This window comes from Mustela putorius, unplaced genomic scaffold, assembly GCF_011764305.1.
Source record: "Mustela putorius furo isolate JIRA1106 unplaced genomic scaffold, ASM1176430v1.1 tig00003853_pilon_pilon_pilon, whole genome shotgun sequence".
Taxonomy (NCBI): domain Eukaryota; kingdom Metazoa; phylum Chordata; class Mammalia; order Carnivora; family Mustelidae; genus Mustela; species Mustela putorius.
The window spans coordinates 45,288,024-45,312,976 of NW_025422005.1; the positions used below are offsets into that span (position 1 = coordinate 45,288,024).

Sequence of the window (24,953 nt, forward strand, 5' to 3'; positions counted from 1 at the left end):
ATCATAATATATTATCAGACTATGCAAATTGGCCAGCATTTAAATTTTCCTTGTGAATTAATAAATTGAGGATCTGATCAGCAATAGCTGCTAATTCCTCAAAAAAAAAGACAGACATTATATGCCTTTGCTTGGAGGTGCCCAGTACCATCTAGTCTTTCAAAGGAAAATAAAAATCAAAATGAAATCTGATCTAGTCTGTAGATCTAAGAGGGTGCTATAAACTGTACCTTATGTTGCCATAGAGGATGGATCAGTCAAATGAGACCATGGAATCCTCTGCAGGACAAGTCAACCGGCTTCTTCAACAAATGAATGCATGAGGAAAAAAAAAAAAAACAGGTGGAGGATCAGCCCTATAAATTAAAAGAAACATGAGATATGTCAATCAATTACAATGTGTAGATTATAGTTGGATCCTAATTCAATCAAAATATTAAAACAAATACCAGAAAAGCATTATAAAAGCTAATCAGGAAACCTGATGGGATATATGATGACATTCATGATTTGTTACATTTGTACATGATAGTAGTATGCACAGGTATATACACATACATTTTTTAAGGTGATTTTTTTTAAAGATTTTATTTATTTATTTGACAGAGATCACAGTCAAGCAGAGAAGCAGGCAGAGAGAGAGGGGGAAGCAGGCTCCCCACTGAGCAGAGAGCCTGATGTGGGGCTTGATCCCAGGACCCTGGGACCATGACCTGAGCCGAAGGTAGAGGCTTTACCCCACTGAGCCACCCAAGCGCCCCTAAGGCGATTATTTTTTAGAGATATATACAGATCTCCTTACAGAGTGTCTGAAAGCCACATTCAGTTTGAATTGATTGAAAACGTACTTTTTATGAAGTTAATCATCAAGGCATATTAATAATCTTGTACTCTAGAGTGTTAGAAAAGATACTGATTTATTCTGTATATCCATGCATAAATAAAGCATGATCAATTTAATAAAAATGGACAGGATGCAGGAGTGAGCATTTAATAAGAAATGTGTATGATATTTTGCAGGAGTTGGAGAAAATATAAATCCACAAACTTTGTAAGGATTTTAGTATTACTCAAATCTTTTTGGAAAATAGTTGGCATTACCTCTTATAATTGGACATTCACATGAACTATGACTCAGCAATTCCACTCATAGGTATATATCAAAGAGAAAATTTGCCGCATACATGAATGTTTACAGCAGCACTATTATAATAGCAAAATGTGGCAACAATTTACCCTCTAGTGGTAGAGTAGGTAAATAAATAGCCCTAGATTGGATGAATAAATAGCCCTAGATTGAAAGAATAAATAGCTTCTCAGTTAACAGGAGAGTAGATAAATAAATACAATGAAATTTTATACATTGGTCACATCAGATAACTAGCAGACACAACAATGTGGATGAATCTCAATAAAACAGGTCCCCAAATAATACATATATCCTGATACTCTTTTTTATTTTTATTTTTTTAAAGATTTATTTATTTGAGAGAGGGCATGCAAGCGGAGGGAGGAGCAGAGGAGAGGGAGAGAGAGAATCCTTAAGGAGACTCCTTGCTGGGGTGAGTGTGGGGCCCAATACTTCCTCTATCCCAGGACCCTGAAATCATGACCTGATCTGAAGTCAAGAGTCTGACACTTAACTGACTAAGCCAGCCAGGGGGCCCACATCATACCCTTTTTTAAAGCTAAGAGCAATTAAAATAAAAATATACATAAGAATATGAATTTTACATATATATGAAGACAGGGGGATACCCTCACACACACATATGTATATATATATAAACTGTATAAAAGAGAAAGCAAGGGAAGCAGGAAGGGGATTCAGGATGATGGGTAACTTGGTTGAGGAGAAGCAGTGGGAGGGGGAAGACAGCTCCATTGTATGGTTAGATGGAAGGTATTGTTGAGGTCCTAGGTTTTTTGTTTGGGTGATGGGTTTGTAGGTGCTTATTATAATATTAAAAATAGTTAACTAAATAAAAGTATGCCATTCAAGGACCAGTAAAGACAGGTGCCATGAACCAAGGATAATGATTACATTTCTTTAATAACTGATTTCTAAATAAAGAAACATATTATTCTGTATATGAAGCTATAGAAATAATATTTTGAAATCTCTATGGGTATAACCATCAAAAAGGCATACTCATGAATACTGACTTTTGCCTAACTTTGGAAAGATTTTTCCCGAGTTCTATATGCTATATAAATGGATATTGCCTAAAGATGCATATAACTTGGTCAGCTGGAGAATGCTTGAGGTTTTTGTGGATATTTGAATTTTATTTTATTAATTAGAAATACTTGTTTCTGAAAAAAATTTTTAAAGCATGTTAGTTTATTAGTGTATTATATATATGAATTTCATTATTGGATTTCTTATAATGCTTCAATGTTATTATTATTTTGGAGGGCACAAAAATTTGGCTTACTTGGCTAGATTTAAGAACATAATCCTGGAATTTGCCTTTTTCCCTAAGTCCCAATATGAAGCTGGATTTGGATTTCTTTATTTTAAAAATCATGTTTCCTTTTGTCTCAGCCTCATTCTGGTTAATTGACATTTTATTCATTGAATTTTTGTCGTATTGTTGCAGTAATTTCTGTTTCAGATTATTCTGGTTTTCCTCCAATCTGCTCACATTATTTAAAAGTGCTTCTTTATATGTTTACTTAAATGCCTACTTGATTACAGATACTTTGCTAGGTCCACACCCAATCATTGTCTAATCACAAACTGAGACACATGTTCTGAAGCTAACGAAATGCTTTTGTGCAAGCAAAAAAGGGCTGACTTGGACTTAAAGAAGTGACCTTTAAGCGAAGCTAGAAAGGATGACTGGCAGACTGTTAAAGGGCGGAGTACAGGTCAGGTATGGGATTCAGGTTAGCAGAAACTGCTTATACAAAGATTCTGTGGCAGAAGGAAATGCAGTACAATTAAGTGAAAGAAAGAAATACACAGGGCAACGGTGGGACATCAAAGAGGAAACAATACAGACTCAGGCAGGGGCATGATTTACTTGGGACCAAAGAGCAATGGGAACCCCCTGAAGATTTTTTTTTTTATAGTTCTATTTTTTTAATCTTTTTGTTTTCATTTATTTATTTTCAGCATTAACAGTATTATTATTTTTTCACCACACCCAGTGCTCCATGCAATCCGTGCCCTCTATAATACCCAGCACCTGGTACCCCGACCTCCCACTCCCCCGCCACTTCAAACCCCTCAGATTGTTTTTCAGAGTCCATAGTCTCTCATGATTCACCTCCCCTTCCAATTTACGCCAACCCCCTTCTCTCTAACTCCCCATGTCCTCCATGCTTTTTGTTATGCTCCACAAATAAGTGAAACCATATGATAATTGACTCTCTCTGCTTGACTTATTTCACTCAGCATAATCTCTTCCAGTCCTGTCCATGTTGCTACAAAAGTTGGGTATTCATCCTTTCTGATGGAGGCATAATACTCCATAGTGTATATGGACCACATCTTCCTTATCCATTCATCCGTTGAAGGGCATCTTGGTTCTTTCCACAGTTTGGCGACTGTGGCCATTGCTGCTATAACCATTGGGGTACAGATGGCCCTTCTTTTCACTACATCTGTATCTTTGGGGTAAATACCCAGGAGTGCAATGTGAGGGTCATAGGGAAGTTCTATTTTTAATTTCTTGAGGAATCCCCACACTGTTCTCCAAAGAGGCTGCACCAACTTGCATTCCCACCAACAGTGTAAGAGGGCTCCCCTTTCTCCAAATCCTCTCCAACACATGCTGTTTCCTGTCTTGCTAATTTTGGCCATTCTAACTGGTGTAAGGTGATATCTCAATGTAGTTTTAATTTGAATCTCCCTGATGGCTAGTAATGATGAACATTTTTTCATGTGTCTGATAGCCATTTGTATGTCTTTATTGGAGAAGTGTCTGTCCATATCTTCTGCCCATTTTTTTATATAATTATCTGTTTTGTGTGTGTTGAGTTTGAGGAGTTCATTATAGATCCTGGATATCAACCTTTTGTCTGTACTGTCATTTGCAAATATCTTCTCCCATTCCGTGGGTTGCCTCTTTGTTTTCTTGGTTTTTGATTAGGAGACTACTGAAGAACAGATTCTTTTGAAAAGAATTATTGTCTAATATGTGTCTTCCTGAATGGCTGTAGGCTCTACAAGTAGAAAGAGGAGCTGTCAATCTCATGAAGTACAAGACAAGTAGGTTTTCAACAAAGAGTAGATAGCACTATTTAATAGCTCAGTGTCTGGCACATGGCAAGTCAGTAAGGCTGGCTGTGATTTTCATTGCTCTAGATTGGCCCGTGACATGGACAGTGGCTACTGTGGAGTTAGAGGTTTCATGAAATAGTTCAGTCCAACAGTATCCACTGAAGACCTGTGATATACTTGAAAGAATCAGCAGCTAAATATATTAAAATTTCATCACTGTTTTTCTCATAAGTCCCAAAGATGTAACAGGGTAGAAAAGTGATGGAGAAGTCTGTTAATAAATCATATTAGCCTACATTAAGGTGACTAGGTACTCCTGCTTGACACAATTCAATTTTTGCAATTAGAGTTTGGTGCCTGGTGAGATTGCTTTTATAGAACAATTTCTTCTGGAGTTCTTAGGTAAAATTCCCTTTTCATAGTTCATTTGAAGTAATTTCAACCTTATTACTCATTTATGTTAGTTTATTTTATATAAAGTGAGTTACCTTGTCATTTTTCATCCCAAAGACTGAAGATTGCTATTAGAAGTAATTCTTCTGAAACTATAATCATTTTCATACTATACCTTTAATATTTTGCTTTTTTTAAGTGTTCATACATGATGTGTCTTTTTTTCAAATGTGCAATATGTAGTTATATCACCAACGACCTGGCCCTTTTTTTTTTTCCTCTTTAATAGTAACCAGAACCACCATATAGCACAAAATTGCTGTTGTGCATATTAATTAAAGGTACCCATTCTGGGTGGACTAATTTACCACAAAGGTCTCTTGCTTCTGAGACCTTCTAAAGGGTAACATCAGGGTCACTTTTCAGCTCCTTTTCTGCCTTCACTGGGTGCCTGTAAGCCATGCAAAAACTACATACTTCGTGTCTCTAAATAGTAACTCAGTATAAGTTAGATATTGCTTATAATCAACTAGATTATAGATAATCCTTTATAAACAAAGAAAACTATTTAAAAAGTCAGTCAGTTGTTCATTTATGTGTGTTAAATGTAACCTTCAGTTAAAACATTAATTGTATTTAATTTGTTTTTAAAACTTTGGTAAAATTGGATATATGGGGGGAAGTTGTCTTTTTTTTTTTTTTTAAGATTTTGTTTATTTATTTGAGAGAGAGAGAGAGAGAGAGAGAGATCATAAGTAGGCAGAGAGTCAGGCAGAGAGAGGGGGAAGCAGGCTTCCTGCCGAGCAGAGAGCCCCATGTGGGGCTTGATCCCAGGACCCTGAGATCATGACCTGAGCCGAAGGCAGAGGCTTAACCCACTGAGCCACCCAGGCGCCCAGGCGCCCCGGGAAGTTGTCTTTTTTTTTTTTTTTAAAGATTTTATTTATTTGACAGAGATCACAAGTAGGCAGAGAGGCAGGCAAAGAGAGAGGAAGGGAAGCAGGCTCCCTGTTTCACAGAGAGCCCGATGTGGGGCTCGATCCCAAGACCCTGGGATCATGACCTGAGCCGAAGGCAGAGGCTTTAGCCCACTGAGCCACCCAGGTGCCCCGGGAAGTTGTCTTCTAATAAAATTTTTTTCAAATACAGCTAAGAGTCCTTTTTTTTTTTTTTTTTTTGAGTCTCACTTTTTAATGGTCTCAGCTTTAAATGCCTAGAAGTAAATTAAAAAAAAAATACATTCATCTCTCTACTTAATTTCTTACTATGGAACTTTTTTTTTTTTTTAAGATTTATTAATTTGAGAGAGAAAGTGAGAGGGAGCACAGGGGAGGGGCAAAGGCAGAGGGCGAGAGAGAAGCTGAAGCAGACTCCATGCTGAGCCTGGAGCCTAATGCCAGGCTTGATCTCAGGATCCTAAGGTTATGACCCGAACTGAAACCAAGAGTTGGTTGCTTAATTGACTGTGCCACCCATATGCCCTACCCATTATGGAATGTTTTTAATATATACAAAAGCAAAGTGATGAAGCCTCATGTATTTGTCATTTGGCTTCAGCAGTTGCCAGTGTATTGTTTTATCTGCTTCTTCCCACTTCTCCCATCACAAATTATTTTGAAGCAAATCCTAAATATTACTATTTTAATCTGCAAACTCATCAGTATGTCAGTATGTCTCTTGACAGTAGGTCAGTATGTCTCTTGATTTACTGTAAATCTATGGCTTCCCTTCCCCCTTTCCTTCCTTCACATTTTGTTTGTTGGAGAAAATGTCATTTGACCACTTTCTGCATTTCACTGATTAAATCTCTTGTGGTATCATTTAGGCTTAGCAAGAATATTTTTAAATTATGTTTAAATATGATACCTGATCTCTATGGACCATAAAAATTTTTTTGTATAAATGGAGAAATGAATGCTTAGTTGTTGAAGAATGAAGGATTTTAAAGATTTTGTAAACATGAAAGGAAGGATCTGAAGAGAAGTCCATAAACCTCAGAAAGCAGAGAATTTTGTAAGGCTGTGTTTATATCTCTGTGATGTTTTGATAACATAATTTGTTGCTGTCTTAAAATATTATAAAACATTGGAATACAAAATTGTAGCAATAATATTACCAGCTTAATTTTTAAAAAACTAACATTTTTTTATCATTTTTTTCATTTACAAAAAAGATACCAGGTGATCAGCACTCCAACAGATTTTTTTATGGTAATGGAATATGTGTCTGGTGGTGAATTATTTGACTACATCTGTAAACATGGACGGGTGAGTAATTTATTATCTAGTACAGTAAGCCCCTAAGCTAAGAAGAGGATAGTAGGAAATAGCAAACCACAAAGATATCTTCAAAGTCAGGGTTGCTTCTGTGATAAAGACCAACTAAAGATACAGAATATTAGACATTTTTTCTTTCTTAAAAATTATACCTTCCAGGGGTGCCTGGCAGGCTCAATTGATGGAACATAGATTCTGGAACTTGGGGTTGTAAGTTCAAGCCCCACACTGGGTATAGAGATTGCTTAAAAATAAAATCTTAAAATAATATACATCTTTTGGGGCACCTGGTGCCTCATTTGGTTAAGCATCTGCCTTTGGTTCATGTCATGATCCGGGGGTTGTCCGGTTTCCTGCTCAGAGAGGAGACTGCTTTGCCCTTTGCCCCTCCCCCTGCTCTCTCGCTCTCTTAAATAAATAAATAAAATCTTAAAAATATACATATATACCTTTCAAAATACTGATTTTGGGACCCTAGGTGGCTCAGTCATTAAGTGTCTGCCTTGGCTTAGGTCATGATCCCAGGCCACATGGGGCTGCCTGCTCAGAGGGAAGCCTGCTTCTGCCTCTCCCCCACACCTCTGTGCTTGTATTCCCTCTCTTGCCATCATTCTGGCAAGTAAATAAAATCTTTAAAAAAAATAGTGATTTTAGGGAACATATTCCACTTAATTGCCAACATGATGTCAGTGAAAAATCTGTTCCATAACATTATGTTGAAGCTTCGAGGATTTCCTTTTCTTAGCACTTTCACATAAGTTCTGTTTTACATTATGTTTTACTTGTTGATTGCCTAAAACATTGTACAAATTTAGTAATATTAATTGAAAATTAAATCTTCCTAGCCTAGGAGCAAAAAAAGAACCTTATTGATTGACATGTTGAACTCTAATACAAGTTTCTGATTTCTTTGTCTGATTTGTTGAGAATTCTAGCCTGATTTAATTAGCTTGCTCAGTTACATTTGGGCTGATTATGAAACTAAAACTCTTGCTGTGTACATGTCTCAAATATTCTTAGTGTAGCTTCTTTTATACTTGCTAGGTTGAAGAGGTGGAAGCAAGGCGGCTCTTTCAGCAGATTCTGTCAGCTGTGGATTACTGCCATAGGCATATGGTGGTTCATCGAGACCTGAAACCAGAGAATGTGCTGTTGGATGCTCACATGAATGCCAAGATAGCCGATTTTGGTATGTAACTCCATAGTTGTTCAGAAATGAACTAGTTGCCTTTTAAAGTGTGTCAGTAGCAACTATTGAAGAACTATGAACTTGCAGTTTCAATTTTATAAATCTGATACCATGAAAAAGGGGTTAATGCACAGTCTCCATGTTGGTTTGTTAGGTTCATTTAAACACAATTTTAAAAATTCACATGGTTCTAGAGAAGTTTAGAGGACCAGTTTCAAGGTATGTCCATTTAATATGCATTTTCTCTTAAAGGAAAACCTGTCTTTTTTGGGGGGAGGGGTCACAAACTCTTTAGAAAATCTAATGAAAATATGGGCACTTCCTTTGATGAATGCACTTAAAGAGAAATACCTGAAAATTTGTGTGCAGTTTTGAAGTCTTACAGCCTTTCCCATTTGATCAAGGGTTGACTTCAGTGTAAAATCTAACTACTTGCTAGAAAGAATAGGAGTTTTTGTCAGGTATAAAACAAAAAACAAAATGTAAATTTAAATGCACCAAACAGTTTCTGGGGTAAATATTCCTGGAAAGAGTACCATAGTAGGGTGTTTGGCAAAAGGATTAGGAAGTAAGAGGTTATAGAAAGACAGATGGAAATGTGCCGAGTTCAGTGTTGCTTATGTAAACTCTTTGTCTGTACCTTGTCTTTAATCTAAAAACTAGGAAACTAGTTTTCTTATTTCTCTTCCTTCTCTAAATCACAAAACTCTTTAGTATGATACTTCAACTAGATTTTTGGTTCCATAGGTTATTTTTTCTTTTTTTTTTTTTAAGATTATTTATTTATTTATTTGACAGACAGAGGCCACATGTAGGCAGAGAGGCAGGCAGAGACAGAGAGAGGGAAGCAGGCTCCCTGCTGAGCAGAGAGCCTGACACGGGGCTTGATCCCAGAACCCTGGGATCATGACCTGAGCCGAAGACAGAGGTTTCAACCCACTGAGCCACCCAGGCGCCCCATAGATTATTTTTTCTATGTTGAATTAAAGCTTTCCAAACTAAAAGCTTTTGGAATGTAATTTTTATAAATTGGAGCATGTCTGTTTTCTACTTAGAGATTGTTTTAAAAGGCTTTGAAAGTACAGGATAAAAAGTAATGGTCTCTATTTCTTTCTTTCAACTGTAGAAATGGATAAATAATATTTTGATGCTTTTATGTTTGGAAAAGTTCATGTAATTTAGAATAACCTTATATTTGTGAACTGAATCAACATTTTTAAAAAAAGGTTAATTTATTTGGAGAGAGCACCAGTTGGGGGAAGGGCCTTGGAAGTGGGGAGAGAAAGAATCCCAAGCAGATTTTCTGAGAGTATGGAGCCCAACATGGGGCTTGATCCCACAACCCTGAGATCATGACCTGAGCCAAAACCAAGAGTCAGATGCTCAGCCAACAGCCATCCAGGTGACCCAAGTGAATCAACATTTTTAGTTAGATAAGGAATTTAATTCCAATCATTCGTGATGTGCGTTATCTTTTTTTTCAGAGTGTAAGCACTCTGAAATAGTCTTCTTCTAGTCTCTCAAGTGCTTGCCACTGTTTTAAAAATAATTATAAAATATGATATACAAAACATTGAAGACTTGACATTTTTCTTCATGTATTTATCTATGTCTATGTATAAAAATATCTAGCACAAAGTAAATATTACTCTTATTTTCAGGATTGTCTAATATGATGTCAGATGGTGAATTTCTGCGAACTAGTTGTGGGTCTCCAAATTATGCAGCACCTGAAGTCATCTCAGGCAGGTAATAGTAGATCAGTGGAGAGAGTAAGCTCTTTATAATCTTTTGTTCATTCTAATAACATTTAATTAAAATATGTTCTGTTCAGAGGATGAGATTGTTAACATAATAGGAACAAATTGTGCCTTTAATTGTTCCATTGTTGAAGAGAGAACAATTATATTAAACAATTTTTTAAACATTTGGTTTAGATTTTGTTATGAGTATATTTAAGGAGTTCTTCCATTTAAAAAAAAAATGACTGAAACAAATCATGATTTTCTTCATTTTGGAAAAGTATGGATAAGAGAAAGCATTTGTTAAATTTAATGTCATCATTTACTTACCAGACACTGTCCTTAAATAATAATTTATATATTCTTTTATAAGGTACTGTATAGAGTATAATTTTATGTTTTGTCTTGAGAAGAATGAGATTTTTCAGGGATAGTATTGTCATTCCTGAAATTAAACTGTTTAAGTAGGGATTGGAACTTACTCATTGGTATATTCAAAAAATATTTACACAGATTGCAGTGGTAAACAGAAGACTTTTACAGACTATGTCTGATTTAAAAAGTTAACCGAATTCGCTGAGAGAAAATAAAGAAAAGGTATTATTGCAAGGAGCAGGTATAGGAGTTTTGGACAAGTACCACAAATGATATAAATGAGGGGCAGCAATTTTTTGAAATGGCTTATATTCTTTTAATTGGAATTGTAGAGATTTCCTTTGTTACCTCAGACCCAGGTTTGAATTTGTCAGTGGGGTATCAGAGACATTTTACTAATGCAGAAAGGTGAGAGAAAAAAGAAATAATATTCTAGACATAGGTTATGTGGAACAAAGCTAATCTTAGTTCCATGAGCTAATCTAACAAGTGATTAGAATAAAAGTCATACTCAGGATAACATGATACAGGACAAATACTGTCAAAGAGATTGCTGCAGGACTAGTTCAGCACTTTAATTCTTCAGAAACTCTTTAAAATAGGCACATCAGGGATGAAAATTCTATTTTATATGCAATTTTGTTTCTTATAGTTTTGTGATAAAAGGATTTAGCCTAAACACTATAGTAGTATTTTTTCAAGTTTATAGTCATTTACTTTGATGTTTCCTTTAAAAGAAAACCAACCATAGTAAGTTGTGAATTTGTGACAAAGTAACATTTTCTTTTGGAAAGCTTGAATAGTAACTGCCGAGACTAATTTTTTATGGCGAACAAGCATTGAGTGTTGAGGTGTGACATGGACTTCATTGAAGGCTTGCAAATGAATATACACCGAGTCTACACCATGTGTGTACAAAAGCAGGTATACTTGGATGAGAACAAATGGCACTTGCATTTCAGGTTGGTGTTGTCCTCTTTTCTCTTAGATTGTATGCAGGTCCTGAGGTTGATATCTGGAGCTGTGGTGTTATTTTATATGCCCTTCTTTGTGGCACCCTCCCATTTGATGATGAGCATGTACCTACGTTATTTAAGAAGATCCGAGGGGGTGTTTTTTATATCCCAGAATATCTCAATCGTTCTGTTGCCACTCTTTTGATGCATATGCTGCAGGTTGATCCCCTGAAACGAGCAACCATCAAAGATATAAGGTGATTCTTCTTTTTGTTACTGTTATGTACATTTTATAATATTAATAATTGTATCACTAATTGAGTGCCTGCCTTATGTTAGACTCTCTAATACTTATTGTATAGGAATTCTGCTTTCCTTTTTACACAGACCTGATCATGTCACTTATCTTTTAAATATTTCAGATTGTTTCCCATACTTTTTCCTTGAGGTAGCAAATCCTTTAAGGCCCTTCCTAAGCGGGCTCCTTTTCCTACTCTGAGGTTTCACTCCTGCACTTACCACCACACCCACTTCAGCTACACTCAGCTTTTCCTTCTTCATCAAACATAACATGTATTTTATGCCTTGATGTTCTAATTTATATTACTGCCTCTGATGCCATTTCTGTCTCTTTTGACCCGACAGACTTCCATTCATCCTTTAAAATTCTGCTTACATATGACCTCCTTTGTGAAATCAATTTGGATTCCCCTCGGCAAAGTTAATTGCTTCCACTTCTGTGATTTTCACATTTTGTTTATGTTTTTTTTCATTATTATTTCAAATGTCAGTGTGTGTTTTTCCAGTTCTAAATTGTAACTCCATAAGGGTAGAGAGAGTGTCTTACTCATCTTAGTACACACAATGCTAGATGGCCCATGAATGTAGTATATGCTGAGAAACTGAATAAATCTTATGTGTAATACAGACTGACTTTTATGTATTTTACACATGGTTGATGAAATGAAACATTAAAAGTTTTTTTAAGATTTTGAATCCAAAAATAGCTGCTAGCACTGTGAAGGATTTCTTGTTATGTGAGAAACCTTGGAACTTGCAGTGGCTGGTGTTATTATGAATATGACCTTTATATAGCATACACAAGCCACGATAATGCATTGCCTTTTACTCCTTACTTACCAGGTTATGTTTCTTAGAGGTTTTTTTTTTTTTATTCTTACTTAACATTTCATCGTTTATTCATTTACAAACACATTCTTCTGCCATCTTTCTAGAATCTCTCCTCTTATCTTCATAAGCCAGAATGGCTGTTTAGACACTGACTCCTGGAATGTTTAAATGATGACATGGTTTTTTATGTGATTGCTGCCTATCTCTTAGACTGCAAGAAGGGTTTATTTTTCTTAAGTGCTCCAGGCCTCCTACATAAAAGAAATGTGTAATTGTATATAGCACCAAGTTTAGTTATAGAAATGTGCTTAGCAGGAAAAAAAAATCTTTTGTGTTCACAGTTCTTTTTTCTTTTCTTTTCTTCTCTTCTCTTCTCTTCTCTTTTCTTTTCTTTTCTTTTCTTTTCTTTTCTTTTCTTTCTTTCTTTCTTTCTTTTTTTTAAATAAGTTCTACACCCAACATGGGGCTTGAACTCACAAACCTGAGTTCAAGTGTCAAATGTTCTACTGACCAAACTAGCTAGGTGCCTCAGTCACTTAATTGGCTTTTCCTTAGAAAGAAAATTAGATATGCTTCCTGTGAGTTATTCATTCTATAAGTGGAAGCCTGCATCTCCCTCTCCCCTTCACCCATTTTGCTTATTCCCCCAAACCCCCCTTCTGGCAGTCATTGGTTCTCTATAGGTCTGATGCTGCTTTTTGTTTATTTGTTTTTTCATATCTTTTTTTAAAATTCCACCTATAAGTGAAATCATATGGTATTTATTTTCTCAGATTTATTTTACTTAGCACAGTACCCTCTAGGTCCATTCATTTTGTTATAAATAGCACAATCTCATCTTTTCTTTTCTTTTTTTTTTTAAAGATTATTTATTTATTTGACAGACAAGTAGGCAGAGGCAGGCAGAGAGAGAGAGAGAGAAAGAGAGAGAGAGAGAGGGGAGGAAACAGGCTCCCTGCCTAGCAGAGAGCCTGATGTGGGGCTCGATCCCAGAACCCTGGGATCATGACCTGAGCCTAAGGCAGAGGCTTTAATCCACTGAGCCACCCAGGCACCCCCAATTTCATCTTTTCTTAGGGCTGTGCAGTACTCCATTGTATATGTACACTACATGTTCCTTACCGTTTGTCTGTTGATAGACACTTAGGTTGCTTCCATATCTTAGCTATTGTAAGTAATGCTGCAATAAACATATGAGTGCTTATATTTTTTTGAATTAGTGTTTTTATTTTCTCTGGGTAAAAACCCAGTAGTGGAATTATTGGGTCATATGGTATTTCTATTTTAAATTTTTTGAGGAACTTCTATACTGTTTTTCACAGTGACTATTACCAATTTACATTCCCACTAGCAGTGTGGAATTCCTTTTTCTCTGCATCCTTGTCAACACTTATTATTTCTTGTCTTTTTTATTTTAGTCCTTGGCAATGTTAATTGTGTAACATGATATCTCCTTGTGGCTTTGATTTACATGTCCCTGATTACAGGAGTTGAGCATACTTTCATGTGTCTATTGATTACCTACATGTCTTCTTTGGAAAAATGTGTGTTTAGGTCCTCTGCTTGTTTTTAATTGATTGGATTTTTTATTTTGTTTTGTTTTGGTGTTGAGTTGTATTCCTTATGTATTTTGGACTTTAGCTCCTTACTGCATATATAATTTGCAAGTATATTCTCCCATTTAGTAGGGTGTCTTTTTGCTTTGTTGATGGTTTCCTTCACTGTGCAAAAAGCTTTTTATTTGATGTAATTCTGATAGTTTATTTTTGCTTTTGTTCCTCTTGCCTTAGGAGACATATTTAGAAAATTGTTAAGGCTGGTGTCAGAGATATTATTGTCTGTGTTTTTCTTAGGATCTCACATTTAAGTCTTTAATCATTGTGAGTTTATTTTTTGTGTATGATGTTAGAAAGTGGTCCCGTTTCATTCTTTTACATGTAGCTCTCCAATTTTCCCAACACCATTTATTGAAGAGATTGTCTTTTCTTCTTTGCATGTTCTTGCCTCTTTTGTCTTAGATTAATTGACCACATAAGCATAGGTTTATTTTTGGGCTCTCTATTCTGTTCTGTTTATGTGTCTATTTTTGTGCCAATACCATTGCTTTAATTATTGCAGCTTTATAGCATATCTTGAAATCTGGGATTGTGATACTTCCAGCTTTATTTTTCTTTCTCAAGATTACTTTGGCTATTTGAGGTCTTTTATAGTTCCATACAAATTTTAGGATTGTTTTTTCTAGTTCTGTGAAAAATGTTTTTGGTATTTTGATAGGTATTGCTTGGAATCTGCAGATAGGTTTGGGCAGTATAGACATTTTAACAATACTAATTCTGTCAATCCATGAATATAGTCTTTAACCTCCTTGTTATATTTTAGTATTTCTGGTGCAGTTGTAAATGGAATTATGTTCTTAATTTCTCTTTCTAGTACTTTGTTATTAGCGTATAGAAATGCTACTGATTTCTAGGTATCCCACAATTTCACTGAATTTATTCTAGTAGTTTTTTGGTGGAGTCTTTAGGATTTTTTATGTAGAATGTCATGTCATCTGCAAAGGCATCCATACTCGATGGATATTAAACTGTCACAGTTTAACAACTTCTTTACCAGTATGGATGCCTTCTATTTCTTTGTCTTGTCTGATTGCTGTAGTTAGGACTTCCAGGACCATATTGAATAAAAGTGGTGCTCTCAATTTTATTGATCTTCTATTTTTTATTTAAATTTATTTATTTATTTATTTATTTGAGTATCTCTACATCCCATGTGAGGCTTGATTTCAACACCCCAAGACTGAGTCACATGCTCTTCTTATTGAGCAAGCTAGGTGCCTCTTACTGATTTTTTTCTATTGTTTTTTAATTTTTATGTCATTTATTTCTGCTCTGATTCTTTATTATTTTCTTCAACTCACCTTGGACTTTGTTCTTTTTTTTTTTTTTAATTCCTTTATGTGCAAGTTTAGGTTGTTTATTTGACCTTTTTCTTATTTCTTGAGGTAGGGCTATATTGCCCTATTAGAACTGCTTTTGCTGCATCTCGAAGATGTTGGATTGTTGTGTTCTCATTTTCATGTGTTTCCATAACTCATTTAAGTCATTTAGTCTTAAGTACCAAAATAGAGTATCAGGTAATAGTGATAGAAAGACTTAATTTCTGATGGGGAAATGAACTGATATTGTCTCAGGCCAACTCTCATAAACATTCTGGTTACTGCTTATCTTGATAGAGTTAATTCAGAAACTGTTCCTGAAAACAAAAGCTGACTATGACTTTTTAATTGGCAGTTTTCTTATGGTAAATAATTATGGTCCTTCGTGCAAATGAATGAATTAGAAATAAATATTTAGATTATTTCCTTATTTATCATTTTATAAGCATTTATATCATTGATATAATTCACATACTGTATATTTGTCCCTTCAAATTGTATAATTCAGTGGTTCTTAGTATATTTACAAAGTTGTATAGTCATCACCATTTTCTAATTCCCTTAAGGAAACTCTATACCCATTAGCAGTCATTACTCATTTCCCCCTCCTTTTATGCCTTGGAAGCCAGTAATCTACTTTCTGCCTTTATGGGTTTGTCTGTCCTGGAAATTTCATATGAATGGAATCCTGTAGCATGTAGCCTTTGGAATCTGGCTACTTTCACACAGCATAATGTTTTCACTGTTCATTCATGGCGTAGCATGTATAGTACTTTATTCCTTTGTTCTTTAAAAATACTCCATTGTACAGATACACTACATTTTGTTTATCTGTCCATCAGTTAATGGATACTTGAGTTATTTCTGCTTTGGGGCTCTTAAGAATAATGTTGCTATACACATTCATGTACAAGTTTTTTATGGTCACATGTTTCCATTTCTTTTGGATGTATGCCTTTAATTTGTAATTCTTGTTGCTGTTCCTTTTGTTAGTGATTTTACTGAATTAATTCCCCAGATTTTGTACTTTTTGTCATGGTTGGCCACTGAAATCTCTGATTAGTTAGCTTAATGGTCATCTTATTATTACAGTTTTCCTTAAATGCCTTGATCTAATAAGTCTCACAGCCTTTGCTAAGTGATTGTGTGTACATGTTGGAGTATGTCTTCATTGCTCCAAAGAGAAGCTTTTAACTCTGATTTAGTCTTTATTCCACATTAGCAGAGAGCTTCAAAGTCAGCCAGTGATTAGAAATGAGGGTCTTTCTTAGGTAAGCACACAGCCCTGCATAATATATGCCTGGGCTGCTTGAGTCCCAGGAATATATCAGAGTATTTCAAAGACCTCAGTGGAACTATTATTCCTGAACTTTTCATTTTAAGGTTTATGGTTAGCTTCTTGTTTGCCCCAAATCTTACTGCCTCTTCAGTCAGTTGAGATGTCACAGTTACCATTGGTGGTTGTTTTTTTTTTTTTTAAAGATTTTATTTATTTCTTTGACAGACAGAGATCACAAGTAGGCAGAGGCAGGCAGAGAGAGAGAAGGGGAAGCAGCCTTCCTGCGGAGCAGAGAGCCCGATGCAGGGCTTGATCCCAGGACCCTGAGATTATGACCTTAACCCACTGAACCACCCAGGTGCCTGCCATTGGTTGTTTTTGACAAATGTCCTGGGGAGAAGGCTATTTGCAGTGAGGGAACTCTGAATCAGGTCAGAAAAAGACAAGGCATCCAAAATGGAGATTTCCAGGGAACTTCCAGACGTGTCAAATAATTACAGTTTCCTGAGGCTAGGACTTTTGGAGAATTCTAAACCTATTCTGCTCTAATTCTAAACCTATCTTTCCTTTAGTGGTTGTTAGGCCGTTATTAGGTTATTAGGTGTTCTGGGCTACCATGATTGTGAGACTGCTGGTTTTCAAGGCTACCATAGAAGTGGGAAAAGGAAGATGGGTATAAGGCAACTTAAAATGTTTCAGATCTCAGTGTTTTTATTGAGATCAGCTATTTTCTTGAGTAAACACTTCTCAGATTATTGCAGGCTTTTGGTAAATTTCCATGGTTTTAGGAAAGTTATTTTGATGATATTTTTAAAAAATATTTTATTTATTAATTGACACAGAGAGACACAGCGAGAGAGGGAACACAAGCACGGGTAGTGGGAGAGGGAGAAGCAGGCTTCCTGCTGAGCAGGGAGCCCAGTGCGGGGCTCGATCCCAGGACCCCGGGATCATGACCTGAGCCGAAGGCAGACACTTAATGACTGAGCCACCCAGGTGCCCTGATTTTGATGATTTTTGCTAGTACTCTGAATGATTTCATGGAAGAGTGAATTTTTGGAGTTCATTTGGAAATGCTCATCTTCCCTATTTGTCACTAATATTTTTAAAATGTTAGATATATAATGTCTCCTGTTTTATGGGAGAAATTAATATATCGCATCTTTATTACCAAGCCTTTGGTGCTTAGTATGATATAGGAAATAAACACATTAATGGATTAATTTTGATTTTCATATTTTATGTATTTGTCACTTATTTATTATGCATTTATTGAACATATACATTGTGTTTGGTAGTTGAATACAACTAAATAAGGCATGGTCTCTGTTTCAAGGAGCTCTGAGTTTGGTGAGTAAGATTAAGAAAAAAATCAATACCTATAAGAAAGTGTGAGTGTTACAATAGAAAGATCTACTAGAAGCTGTAGAAGATTCATCCTCAAGGCCTGGCACACCATCATTTCTTACTTGGACTATTTTATCAGCATTATCATCATCATCATTTTTGTCTCTTCAGTTTCTGTATCACAAGCAAGATTATCTTTACAGAATGCAAATTAGATTATGTCACCCATGTCTCTGTAAAATCTTTCAGTGATTTTCATCAAGCATAGGATCTAGTCCCAGAATCTTTCTTCTAGCCTATAGCTGTCAGAAATATTTGATAGCTTTTGCCCCTCCAACCTATAACTCCTGTTTTCATGAGTTTCATGGCCTCAGTTCTGTTCTGGAACATGGCACAACTCTTTGTCTCAGTCTTTACCTGCATTGTTTTTTGTGCTGGGAATACCTGTTTCCCAGCTCTTTGCTCCCAGCTGACTTCTAATCATTCTGATACCTGCTTAAATATTACTCCATAGCTTCCCTAATTACATGGCTCCCGTTTTGATTTATATATTTTTATCTTACCCTATGTTTTCCTCTTATAATCTTTATCACAGGATTTTCATATTTGTATATTTGAAACTATATATTTATTTTTGTGAATATTTATCTGTATTCTGCTAGAATATAATCTGAGAGGAAGAATGTCTTTTTGCTATACTATACTTAGTTAAAATTCATAAATGAAACAATCAGTCAATAGAAAGCATTGAAGCAAAATATAGATTGATCTGAATTTAGTTTAGAGGGTGCCCAGTTCTATCATGTAGCAGTGCTTGTGTAGTCTCGAAGGAATAATACATAGTTGGTCAGATGAAAAGAGGCAGGATGTTCTTGGATGTGCAAAAGCTCAGAAGTGTGATAAAATAAGATTTAGGAGACTGATTGTCAATCTTTTTGGTTTTAGTACCCCTTTATAGTCTTAAAATTGAGGCTTCCAAAGAGTTGTGTTGTTTAATGCAGGTCATATCAGTATTTATCATATAAAAATTTGAAACTGAGAAACCTAAAAAAAAAAAAAACACTTAATTCACTTAAAAATAACAGTAAAGCTACTACATGTTAATCTAAATAACACATCTTTTATGAAAAATTTAAAAAATGGTAATAAGAGTAGAATTATTTTTCAGAGTCTCTTAGGTGTTGGGCTTACTAAGAGAGACACCAGCTAGGTTCTTAGGTCTACTTCTTCAGTCTGTTGCAGTATGTTTGTATTGGTTGCAGTCTATGAAGAAAATCTGATACCACTCAAATAAGTGGTTGGAAAAGGAGGAACATTTTAACAGTCTTTCAGAGAGTTGTGGATATTTTTCTTTGATCTTAAGCCAAAGCTTAACTTGTTAGTTACAGTATAAATTAGAAAACATCTCAGTGTATATTTGTACTTTATTAATTAAAATTCACTGGTCTTTTTTTGTGTGTGTTTTGTGGATATTTTACCTTGGTCATTCTGAAAATACCGGCTTGTAGATATTTTACCTTGGTCATTCTGAAAATACCGGGTTATTGAGTTAAAAAGATTTTCCAAATGGTGACATACATGTTCATTATAAAGTATTAAAAACCATGTTCATTGTTACCATTATAAAGTTATTAGAAAAGTCTTAAAGTTGTAGGAAGCTGTCAAACTCATGGAGGCAGATACAAATTATATAAATTTCTAAAATTTTGCTTGAAAGGTTGAACTTTATCATTGGCAAAAAATACTGCTAGTTGTTTCCTTTGAAGTGACAGGCTCATTTTACTAATTTTTCAGAAATGTCAGCCAAGTACCCAAGTCTGAATAATCATAGTTATTCAGGGGTGGGGTTTAATTAGCTCATTCAGGATCATATAGAGAACAGGTCTTTCTGATTCTGTTATATTTTATTGCCCCATGTCTAAATTATTTGGGACTTGCCAAAGCATGTTCTTACAATAGTGTATTGTGGTATTTTTCCTAGAGAGCATGAATGGTTTAAACAAGATTTGCCCAGTTACTTATTTCCTGAAGACCCCTCCTATGATGCTAACGTCATTGATGATGAGGCTGTGAAAGAAGTGTGTGAAAAATTTGAGTGTACAGAATCAGAAGTAATGAACAGTTTATATAGTGGTGACCCTCAAGACCAGCTTGCAGTGGCTTATCATCTTATCATTGACAATCGGAGAATAATGAACCAAGCCAGTGAGTTCTACCTCGCCTCTAGTCCCCCATCTGGTTCTTTTATGGATGATAGTACCATGCATATTCCCCCAGGCCTGAAACCTCATCCAGAAAGGATGCCACCCCTTATAGCAGACAGTCCTAAAGCGAGATGTCCATTGGATGCACTGAATACAACTAAGCCCAAATCTTTAGCTGTGAAAAAAGCCAAGTGGCATCTTGGAATCAGAAGTCAAAGCAAACCGTATGACATTATGGCTGAAGTCTACCGAGCTATGAAGCAGCTGGATTTTGAATGGAAGGTAGGAAATTGTAATATCTTAAGATCATTTGCTTTTTTTTTTTTTTTTTTTTTTTTTTTGGTATAGTAAGCTGCTCTGATCTACTGAGTTGAGTACTTAGGTCTCTAAAAAAGTTGTTTTTGATTTAGATACAAATTTAGTGGTCTTGGTGTTTCTGGATGATAAACCCCATTTTTTCCATTAATATACCAAGTGCATTCCAAACTAAACACAGTTCTGAAAGCATGAAGAGTTGTTAATGCTGCGGACCTACAATATTTTTAGAGACTAGCAGTCTTGGCCAAGAAACAGAAAGTAATCAACCTGAAATCACCTGAGAAAATAGTCCACCTATTTCTGTCTGCATCATAGCAATACAAAGTCATGTGTCTTTGAAGATGCTGTGTTTTACTTTTCTCTCTTTTCTTTTTCCCACTAGCTATAACAGCTAGGGGTCAATACAAGTGATACCATCAGGACATATTTATTCAGTCAACAAATACTTTTCTCTAGGTTAAGAAAATCTCTTTAATTTGGCTAGTGCTTTTAATCCTTGGTTATGGTATATTTTTCTTACTCTTAGCTCCCAATTTTCTTTTTTTTAAATTAGTGCTCAAATTCATTGCAATTCTGTTTGAGTATATGTAGGAAGGAAAGCATTTTTTTTCATTTCAGATATCTTTTACTCTTCTTTTCTTGAGGACTATGAATGTATTTTTAATGACAGAATAAAAATATTCAAATATACCTTGTGTATATTCATTTGACATGTTTGAAACATCATTTCATTTTCATTTTATTTGTACAAGAAATGAATAAACAAGATAATAGTTCCTTAAAACCGTTTAAAAACAGATATGCTTTTCCTAAGCAATTTAGTTAAAAGAAAGACATTAATTTCTTTAAAATTCCATACTGAAAAAAATTTGGAACTAATTTTTCTTTTAAAGATTTTATTTATTTAATTGACAGTGAGAGACACAACAAGAGAGGGAACACAAGCAGGGGGAGTGGGAGAGGAGGAAGCAGGCTTCATGCTAATAAGCAGGGAGCTGGATGTGCGGCTTGATCCCAGGATTCTGGGATCATGACTTGAGCTGAAGGCAGACGCTTAATGACTGAGCCACCCAGGTGCCCTGAAACTCCTCTGATAGATGTTTTGAAAATCCAGAATCATCTTTTTCTGCGCTGCAGTTTTCTTCTGTTCAAAGGGCAGATAATACTTCTTCACAGAATTATAATAAATTTTGTGACAGTACCTGTTTATACTGCCTAATGCAAACTATTAACGTTAGTTCTGTTTTATTCTTCCTACTCCGTATTAATAGGTAAAGGTATTCAAGTTGAGTCTGGGTGACCAGAATTGTTGTTGACATTTAGAGCAAAGGTATAGCTAGAATGAAGGCTGGACTCTATAATCTCTGAGTTCCCTTTAAATTTCTGGTGATCTGCACAGACAATTTTATTAGTGGAGATTAAATAAATATTAAAGTGTCATGTAATATTAGAAGATGATTCAGGAATTCCTTCTCTACCCCACCTGTCAGCTATTTCAATATTCTTTGCAATAAGAATAAGGGAGACACTGTAGCTTGTTATTTTTAACATTTTTCCTTTAAAAATGTTTCTCATTTTAGGTAGTGAATGCATACCATCTTCGTGTAAGAAGAAAAAATCCAGTGACTGGCAATTATGTGAAAATGAGCTTACAACTTTATCTGGTTGACAACAGAAGCTATCTTTTGGACTTTAAAAGCATTGATGGTAAGGAAGCTATGCAGGCATGAGCTCTGAGAAGATAAAACTTGGCACTAGTTGACAAGATGTTAAAATCATCTCAAAGACATGGTGGGTGGGTCTTCTATGCTGGTTTTAAAGTAATCTAGAGTTAACTAAAAATGCAAGTGAAATGAAGAGTATTGAAGACGTGGAATATCTCTAACCCAGCACTTCTTCAAAAGACATGCCTCCTTGGCATAAAAAACTCGCTTGCAGTGTTCGTTGTGGAGCTAAAGTAAGGAATAACAGGGAGGCAGTTTTTACCTAATATTACATGATGCTGTCCGGTTCTTTGTCACATTTCTTCATTCATATTTTCTTATTGTTAGGATTGTAGTATCTAAACTTCTCTGTTCATCAGCTTTCCTCATCCTGGTTGGCCAAATGAGTCTCTCCTTGTATTCAGGTTGGATTTTGATGCCCCAATCATTTAGGAGATGAAGGAATCAGGAAGGTGGCTGTGGTTTGTGTCTAAGTGTTTAGTGGGTGCCAGAAGTCAAACCCTCATGAACCATATGTTCAGTCCAGAGGCCCAAGTGGGATAAAAACAGTAAACCAAGGGTCAGGTGCAGGACAGAACCAGAGGAGAACTGAGTTCACAGTTAGGGAAGTTGTTTTCAACAGAACAGTTAAATTTTATTCTGAGCTATCACTGCCTGTCATCAGAATTACCCAGAGTTCTTAGTAAAATGCAGATTGTTGGGAACTACCCTTAGATCTACCAAATCAGAATTTATTTCTAGAGGTGAGTCCTGGGAAACTGGAAATCTTTATTTATTTATTTATTTTTAAAAGATTTAATTTATTTATTTGACAGACAGATCACAAGCAGGCAGAGAGGCAGGCAGAGAGAGAGAGGGGGAAGCAGACTCCCTGCTGAGCAGAGAGCCTGACTCCGGGGCTCCATCCCAGGACCCTGGGATCATGACCTGAGCTGAAGGCAGAGGCCTTAACCCACTGAGCCACCCAGGCGCCCCTGGAAATCTTTATTTTTAACAAGATTTCCTTACCACATCCCCACCATTGTGTACTGAAGGTTCAGAACCACTGTATAATGGTAACTTTTTATTTTAATGTTTGTTTTTTGTTGTTGATATGCTGCAAGAAAAATAATCATTCAGGGATATTCTGTCTTCAGATGGGATATCAGTTTAAATTCAAGGCGGATGCCAAATACTATTCTGAGAAGGATTTAGGGGTGACATTTTGACTGTTAGTGTTGTAGTTGATGAGTGATGTCTGTTATAATTGTGAGAGGAAAGGGGTATTGCTACCCCTGCTCTTAAAACTCTGAAACATGCCATCCATGAAGTTTCCCTTGTTCAGATATGTTTACTCAGTTTTCTGAATATAGCATCTTCATAAGAAGGGCTTGGGCAAATACACATTTCATATAAATTGCTCTTCTTTCATCCATTTCAGATGAGGTGGTGGAGCAGAGGTCTGGTTCTTCAACACCTCAGCGTTCCTGTTCTGCTGCTGGCTTACATAGACCAAGATCAAGTTTTGATTCTGTAACTGCGGAGAGCCATTCACTTTCTGGCTCTCTCACTGGCTCTTTGACTGGAAGCACATTGTCTTCAGTTCCACCCCGTCTAGGCAGTCACACCATGGATTTTTTTGAAATGTGTGCCAGTCTTATCACTACTTTAGCCCGTTGATGATGTTTCTTTAGTTTCTGTCTTTCTGTTATAGCACTGTGAAAATCAGATAGATTCTTAAAATTATTATTTTACTTATGGATATCATACACTCTGGAATACTGATGGAGAGTCGTGAGTATTTCCAGGGGACACTCAATGACATTGAAATTATTGAAAACAAAAAACTCCGACATTTTATTTACATATAGACGTCTATACTTCTGTTTTGCCTATGATAAATTCATAGAGGCAGTATCTTTAATTGGTGAACATTGATGAAGAGTATTGTTACTTTAAAATTGTGAGTTTCTTCACTGGTGAGTCATCTCAGTCAAAGGGTGGTTTGGCAATACCTCTTTGCTCTACTATTTAGTGTAGGTAAATCCAGTTTGTTTCCTAAAGTTCAGCAGGCTTTAAGCTGTGTTATGCACCCAGTCTTCTTGCACAAGATTAAGAAAAAATTAACACAGCCATTAGTAAGATGGTATTTAAATGTTGAAATCTTAAAGGCTGGCCCCCAGAATTTCAGAAGCCAAGTTCTTCTAGTAGTTTTAGGTTTTGAAAATACTGCCTAGTGTTTAACAGAAGGGTTGTGGTCCTGAAACAGATAACTGGTTTCCAGGTTCCTTAAAAACAGCTTATTTAAAAAAAAAAAAAAAAACAGCTTATAACCAGCTAGAGATTTTATTTGAGATTTCCTTGGATAATATATTTACTTAAGAGTCTTCGGTGTTCTACTCAGTATTAGAACATCTGAAATTACAATTTTTGGTTTTTCATAAAAAACATTTTTTTAAACTTAACATCATTTAAAAACATGCCTTCAAAACTACCTTTCTCAAATTCTTTTTGCCTCTATTTATTTTTGTATTTCACAAGCATGATAAAATAGTTAAATGAAACAAAGCAAAATACCAACAGTCCCTTAAAATAGAACTTTTACCTTTGGTTTAATGTATGTGGTGGTGGGGAGTGTGTGCCTATGTCCCCCTGCATCCCACAATGCTAATTCTTCATCTAAAGTTCAAGTTTATTATCACAGCCATCTCCCTCCCCCCCGCCCTCCCCCCACCCCTACCTTCCCACCACCAGTTTCTTTGTTGTCTGATCCTTAGTGGCTGATTTACTTAGCTTTTAAATCTTTTCTGGTTCCCTTTCTTTGTTCTGAATCTTGGTTGCTAGCCATCCAGTTTGAAAACACTGTTCTGGCCC

General features: G+C 35.7%; 1 protein-coding gene across 4 annotated transcripts in view; it reads left to right on the forward strand.

Moving 5' to 3' along the window:
- PRKAA2 (protein kinase AMP-activated catalytic subunit alpha 2) overlaps nt 1–24,383 on the forward strand; it is a 65,118-nt gene extending 40,735 nt beyond the window's left edge. For 2 of the 4 annotated variants that reach the window (XM_004751619.3, XM_004751620.3), the window contains exons 3-9: nt 6,798–6,891; nt 7,945–8,089; nt 9,751–9,838; nt 11,195–11,419; nt 19,836–20,340; nt 21,957–22,083; nt 23,521–24,383. In XM_004751619.3, coding sequence (XP_004751676.1) covers nt 6,798–6,891; nt 7,945–8,089; nt 9,751–9,838; nt 11,195–11,419; nt 19,836–20,340; nt 21,957–22,083; nt 23,521–23,759 — 1,423 coding nt within the window. In that variant the 3' untranslated portion in view covers nt 23,760–24,383. Of the gene's footprint in view, nt 1–6,797; nt 6,892–7,944; nt 8,090–9,750; nt 9,839–11,194; nt 11,420–19,835; nt 20,341–21,956; nt 22,172–23,520 lie in introns of those variants that run through there. The other 2 variants (XR_006601759.1, XM_045064592.1) reach the window with 2 other exon arrangements.
- Nucleotides 24,384–24,953: the final 570 nt, after the last annotated feature.